This window comes from Gossypium raimondii, chromosome 3, assembly GCF_025698545.1.
Source record: "Gossypium raimondii isolate GPD5lz chromosome 3, ASM2569854v1, whole genome shotgun sequence".
Taxonomy (NCBI): domain Eukaryota; kingdom Viridiplantae; phylum Streptophyta; class Magnoliopsida; order Malvales; family Malvaceae; genus Gossypium; species Gossypium raimondii.
The window spans coordinates 56,869,597-56,876,892 of NC_068567.1; the positions used below are offsets into that span (position 1 = coordinate 56,869,597).

Sequence of the window (7,296 nt, forward strand, 5' to 3'; positions counted from 1 at the left end):
TTGACCCAACATATCCAGAAGGTATGTAATTTGCCTTTACAGGAAAAGATGTCAACTATCTTATACGAAAATAATGCAGCATGTATAGCCTAATTGAAGGGTGGCTTTATCAAAGGTGACTGAACGAAACATATTTCACCAAAATTATTCTTCACCCATGATCTTGAGAAAAGAGGTGATATAAATGTTCAACAAATTCGTTCTAGTGAGAATTGAGTAGATCTTTTTATGAAGGCATTGCCAACTTCAACATTTGAAAGACTACTACACAAGATTGAAATGCGTCAACTCAAAGATGTAATGTAATGCTGGCATCAGGAGGAGTCTAAAAATAAGTTGTACTCTTTTCCTTTAATTAAGGTTTTGTCCCATTGGGTTTTCCTGGTAAAGGTTTTTAACGAGGCAGCTTGTAATAGAAGATTGTGTACTCTTTTTCCTTTATTAGGTTTTTTATCCTACAGGGTTTTTTCTAATAAGGTTTTAACGAGGCACATTATCTACTAATGGACATCCAATGTGGAGTGTTATGAATATCTTATTAAGTAGATGTCCATCATTATAAAGATAAAGTTTTGATATACTTTAAATTCTAATAGTTATTAGAATTAGATATCTATTTCTTTTATACTTCTTATAACTATAAATAGAGACTACGATGAAGCATTGTAATCATCCTTTTGATCAATAAAGTTCATTCTCTGTTGCTTTCATATTTTCTTTATTCTTTATTCTTTATTCTCTCCATCTCTCTTTATTTTATAACAAGATACATATTATTTCTATAATTATATAGATCTTTATTTCTAAAATTAAAAAATCAATAAAAATATTTAAAATTTATTCCTCAAATTGAAATTAAAAAATATTTTTATAATTACAAAAATGAATGAGATTACTTATAATTGAACCCAAGCTCTCATACTTAAAACATAATACTCTTGTCATTCAACTAAAAGATTATTGACAACTAAATTAAAATTATCTATATAATATATATTTTTGCTTTTTAAATCATCAATCATATATATTATAATAATTTTATCTTTGAATTTTCTATAATTAAATTATAAATCATATGCATAATATTACAAATATATTATCTTTTAAAACTTAAATATATATTTTAAGTTGTTTATATCTTTTAAAATTATTTCATTAATAATTTTAATTAATATGTAGTTATTTAAATAATAATAATTTTATAAAACACATGGGATAGAAAATTAATTACTTAAAATAAAACAATTCTAATAAAAGAGTTTAAAACAAAATTGAATTCAACCATGAGATCATCCTTCATCTTTGTCGGACTCATTTGAATTCAACCATGAGATCATCTTTGATCTTTCTCCAACTCATCTTTCTTAGAAATAAGTAATATATAATAAAGTCGACAAAGAATTTTATATAAGTTTTATATATAAAATTGGGAGGTCACTCTCAAAATTTTCTTTTTCTCACTAAACACGTCTTCTTCTTATGTTGTATGTTTGGACTATCAACAGTTTCTGTCAGACGACATCATTGCTTTTTGATTCATGTTTGTTCTTATAGGGACTTTGATTAAAAAACTGAAATTTTTATCTTATTCTAGAAATATTTGTATAAAAAAAATCCTCCAACTTTTTTCCTCTCCGCCTTATTATAAATTACTTATTGATTATTAGGAAAAATGAGATCTCACGAAAACTAGGGGAAAGGCCGAATGCAATGGAAAGAATAGAATTAGATGAAGCAATGCTACAAGGGCAAGCAGACATATGGCGTTACATGTATAGCTTCGCAGATGCCATGGCGCTTAAGTCTGCTGTTGAGCTCCGCATAGCTGACATAATACACTCTAATGGTGGCGCCACCACTTTGTCGCAAATAGCTTCATGCATTAATGGTGGCCTTACTTCACCTGACATCACCACCCTTGCTCGTATAATGAGATTGCTCATTCGTAGAAAGATTTTCACCGTCCACCATCCTTCAGATGGTGGAGATCTCTTGTACGACCTAACTCACTCATCAAGATGGCTTCTACATGATTCGGAGCAAACCCTGGCGCCCATAGTATTAATGAATAACCATACATGGCAGATGGCTCCTTGGCACTACTTCAGCCAATGCGTGAAAGAAGGGGGCATTGCCTTCAAGAAAGCTTATGGGTGTGAGTTATGGGATTTAGCATCGAGAAATCCTGATTTGAACAAGCTTTTTAATGATGGCATGGCTTGTACAGCCAAAGTCGTCACCAATGCAATCCTGTCGAGTTACAAACAAGGGTTGAGCTCCATTGGATCGTTGGTCGACGTAGGAGGTGGGACAGGAGGCTTAATATCAGAGATCGTCAAAACATATCCACACATGAAAGGTATTAACTTTGATTTGCCGCATGTCGTCTCGATGGCACCAACATACAATGGGGTCTCCCATATTGGTGGTGACATGTTTCATGCCATTCCAAATGCTGATGCAGTCATTATGAAGGTACTTCCTTAAATCATGAATTTAAATTCATTTTTCATGGAGTATAGCATGAAGAAAATTTTTACAAATATCGTAACTGCGGAAACACGATTATTGTTTTTATCTCTTGTAATTGTGAGAGTGAAAATACATGTTTCAAGGTATAAAAATCAAAGTAGTCCAATTCTAGTAAAAATACCATAGAGATTTTTGTATTATAGGCTACATAATTTTTATCTTTGTACCTTTAAAAAGGCATTAAATGAATATTACCCTCAACACGAATAAAGTTAAACTTAGACCATAAAACAATAAAAGATTTTTACAATAATTGAAATGATTTTTTAATCTGATAAGGTGAAGATAATTAAAGTTGTCTGCATTTTTTTTTGAACAATCTCATTATAGGTTCTAAGTATATATGCTCTTGTTGATACAATGCTTAGAATTACCCATAACCTCTCCCCACCCATAAATAGGAGAATAATGCGCTTCAACGTACTTAAACATACGTCCTCATACATTGATAATAATGAGAATATTCTATAATTAATTTAAAATATGACTAAGATGTCATATTCGCAGAAGTCATTGTATGACACTCCGTCTCTCTAAAATACAAAATTTTAAAATAAAATAATGTCTAAAATAGTATATAAATTGAAAAAAACATTATAGGTGGAATGAAGTTGACCGCTCTAACAACATTTTACTATAATGTTCAAGTTTCTATCAAAATAGATAATTTCTATAACAACAACAATCACACTAGAAGAGCATTTTCTATTAAATTAGTTTTTATAACAACGTATTCCTTAAAATTCTAAGTAAAATTATAACTATTTCATTTAAATAAGCTTATTGATTATAATTCATTAAATAAAAAGATCTCAACTTAATAGTAATAGAAGATTAATATCATGCCATGAAATTTTAATTAAGTTTCAAAGACTATTTAGAATGGTTAACAACATATTTTAAGTAATATTAATTATAAGAAAATAACTAGATATTAATTTTTGGTATGTTTTTTATTTGCAGTGGATATTGCATGATTGGACTGACGAGGAGTGCATAAAAATATTAAGGAATTGTAAGAAAGCAATACCAAGAGAGAATGGAAAAGTGATAATTGTTGAAATAATTTTGAAAGAAGATGGAAGTGGAGTGTTTGATGATATTGGATTTGTGATGGACCTCGTAATGTTTGCACATACCAATGGTAAGGAGAGAACAGAGGCGGAATGGAAGAAAATCTTGGAAGGAGGAGGCTTTTCTCACCACAAAATCATTAACATCCCTGCATTGGTTTCCATCATAGAGGCGTATCCTGATGCTCAGTAGCTTTTCAGCATAATGCCAGTGGTGGGGATTTAATTTCCTATTTTATGAATCTTCCTTTGTTTCATTTAGGCGTCAATAAATGTATGTGATTGTGTTATTCTCTGTTTTCTTATTCTCTATTGTAATGGGTCAAATTTATCCGGCCCAAAATAAAATAATAATAAATAAAACAATATATTAAATTCCAATAAAAAATAATAGTCTATTTACAATATCCCCAAATAAAAAACCCTAACCTAAAGTTACAAGCCCAATAGCCTAAATATCTTTTCAGAAACAGAAACCCTAACCCTAGTGTCGAAGAAAGGCGAAGGCCTCATTGGAGAAAAACAAAACCTTTCAGTTTCTTTTCCCTCGGCCGAGTGTCAGTTAGATTTCTAGAGATTTAAACCCCAGATCTGGGTTCTATTCAAAAAGGGGGCCGAAAAAAGGGTCTTTTAGGTTTTCCGGCAACAACGAACGGCGGAGGCTCATCGGTGCCAGGATCGGAGATGGGGAGGCTTGGAGAGAAAAAAAAAAGAGGTTTTTAGAATTTTTTTTAAACTGGGGTTTGAAATGAATTTTTTGATTTTTTTTACTTATATATCCCCCCAAAACGGTGTCGTTTTGGGCTTATGCTTCAGATGCCAAAACGGCATCGTTTTAGACCTGAACCGATCCGACTCGACCCTACAGGATCCACGTGTTTTTGCTAAAAGGGATATTTACAACTTTAGTCTTTCCGCCTTTTGAGTTGTTTTAATTTAACCCTAATTTCGCTATTCTTTCTTTTTAGAAATTTCGCCATTCAATTTTATCCCGTTTTCAATTAAGCCCTTGGTTCGTTGATCTCCTGGAGAAAGGACGCGTGTCCTGGGGGTTGGGATAATTTCGCATTTAGTCCCTGTTTGTTTTCGTGGTTTTCATTTTAGTCTTTATTTACTTATTTTATCATAATTTATACTTTTAACTTCATTTTCATTCTGATTCAGTCCTTGGTTTATTTAATTTCAATTTTTCATGAAAGTTTTTATTTATTTATGTACTTATTTATTCATAAATTCTTTTATTCTTTTTGTATATAAAGTTTATAGTGTTCTTTATATTTTTATTTTGCACATTTTGTTATTATTATTCTCATTATTATTGTTATTATTTATTTTCATTATTTTTTTATTTTTTATTATTATTTAATTAGTATTAGAATTAGTAATTATAATATGATTATTGCCATTGTTAATTGGTGTTTTATTATTATAATTATATCATCGTCATTTACTAGTATGGTATTTTTATTTTTTTAGTATATCATTGTTTCATTTTATCGTTTCCCTTTTTATTTTATTTTGTTATAACAATGCCACGAGTTGTATTTAAATATACTTACCGTTTTATACTATGCCCGAATAAGCTAAATACACATTATTTTAAATATTGCATTTGTCTTTGCAAGAGGCACAAAAAAGGAAATTTTTTAAATAAAAGTAATGTTTATTATTTTGGAATTAGAAAGTCATGTTCTTAACTTACGGAATATGACTTCTTTCTAAAACCGAGATAGTAATATATTTACTTTAAAATAAAATAAAAACGGGATTTAAGTGATGATTAAATGACGTTCGTTTTTGTTCTCAATGATCTAAGGCATTGTGTCCTAACTTACAGGACATGATCCTTTCTTCTCAATTAACTTGAAATAAGCCCCTTTTCGTGAAAATTAATTTGGTTAAGTAATGTCTTAATAAATGATTGTATTTTAAAATCTCTTTAAAATTTCAATTTTCGACACTAAAGAAATCAAGTAATTAATTAGGTACCAATTTTGGGCTTAACGAGGGTGCTAATCCTTCCTCATGTATAACCGACTTCCGAACCCATTTTCTGGATTTTTGTAGACCGAAAAACATTATTTTAATAAATCAAACATCTTATTAAAATGATCAAATTACGAGGTGACCCGATCACACCTCCTAAAAGTGATTGGTGGCGACTCCCATTTTCATTTTAAAATAAAAAGTCGATTTCAAAAAAAAAAAGGTTTCGACAGCTTGGCAACTCCACTGGAGATAAAATAAAAGAGTCAAGCCGAGAGTTGATTACTTTTTGTCTTTTTGTCGAAAATTGATATTTAAATTTACGATCTGTAACACCCCTTACCGTATTCAACTCCGGAATAGGGTATGAGACATTACTAGAACACTTACACATGTAAACGTATTAAACTGAGTTACAAAATTTCATTCAAATTTAAACTCTTCAAATTTTAAACATGCTTTTATAATTCCTTACAACATATCCTCAAAATATTATATTCATAACAAATAGGGCCTACGAGACTCGATACTTACTCATGTAATTCAAAGCTCCATTTCCATTTTATTCAATGCACAATCTTTCATGTTCACAATTCAAATCAATTTCTCAATCCAATATATATATATATATATATATTTCAATACCACACTCTCATACTATGAAACTTTATTTTCCCATATGAGCTTAAACCATGATCATCACATATCAAAGACAAATGTTCTTGACATTTCCATCACATAAACCAAATTAATCAATGCAACTCAAGGATATAATCATCCATATATCATTATTATCACACACACACACACACACACACATATATATATATATATATATATATATATATGTCATGACTAAATTTCTTAAACATTTGATCAATTGTTTTCAATACTACAATAGTTCCTTCAGATTACCAATACGTATTTACCATTCAATTTGACATTTACCGATTATAATCGGGCATATGACCATTATACATAATTCTTTCATACATTTTATTGTCCTCCTCCTCGTCTCCATTCCACATCCTTTATGTATAAAACATGCTTAAATAGCACTATACATAATTTCACTATTCACTTATATTTAAATTCAAAGCTGTCTATTTGATTCAGAGTCACTAAATCATTTTTATCCGAAGCTACAGAGCTCCAAATTAAGATCTGTTAATTTCCCTTGAAACTATACTCATATTTCTTCTTACCATAAAATTTTCAGAATTTTTCACTTGGCCAATTAGTACAGTTTATTCTTTAAAGTCACCCCCTGTTTCACTGCTCAACATCTCTGACCTCTCTTCACTAAAAATGAATTATCTCATTGTACAGAACTCAGATGATATTTACGTTTGTTTCCTTTGAAAATAGACTCATTAAGGATTCTAAGCATATAAATTATAACTCATAATAATTTTTGTACAATTTTTAATTATTTTCCAAAGTCAGAACAGGGGATTCCGAAATCAATCCAATCTTGCCTCACTAAAATTCAAATATCTCAAAATGTATAACTCTTTTTTTTTCTCTGTTTCTTTTATGTAAAATAGACTCCTTAAGCTTTCATTTCATATCTTATTCACTCTCTAATTCAATTTCCACCATTTTGGTTAATTTTCAAAGTCACACTATTGTTATTGTCCAAAACTGTTTTGTTGCTAATTCTACTTTTTCATAATTTCACTTTTTCACTTTTAATCACTATTCA

At 29.9% G+C, this 7,296-nt stretch overlaps 1 protein-coding gene across 1 annotated transcript; it reads left to right on the forward strand.

The window, feature by feature from the left end:
• Nucleotides 1–1,657: 1,657 nt before the first annotated feature.
• On the forward strand, nucleotides 1,658–3,996 carry LOC105794883 (xanthohumol 4-O-methyltransferase). The gene is made up of 2 exons (XM_012624264.2): nucleotides 1,658–2,475; nucleotides 3,496–3,996. The coding sequence occupies exons 1-2, from the start codon at nucleotides 1,711–1,713 to the stop codon at nucleotides 3,796–3,798; spliced, it is 1,068 nt and encodes a 355-aa protein (XP_012479718.1). The 5' UTR covers nucleotides 1,658–1,710; the 3' UTR covers nucleotides 3,799–3,996.
• The last annotated feature ends 3,300 nt before the right edge of the window (nucleotides 3,997–7,296 follow it).

What these genes read in the sequence shown, in the direction of transcription:
- LOC105794883 (XM_012624264.2), top strand. Translation starts at nt 1,711, where the DNA reads ATGGAAAGAATAGAATTAGATGAAGCAATGCTACAAGGGCAAGCAGAC. An exon ending in CTGATGCAGTCATTATGAAG is followed by an intron (nt 2,476 to 3,495) that starts GTACTTCCTTAA and finishes TTTTATTTGCAG; the next exon opens with TGGATATTGCATGATTGGAC.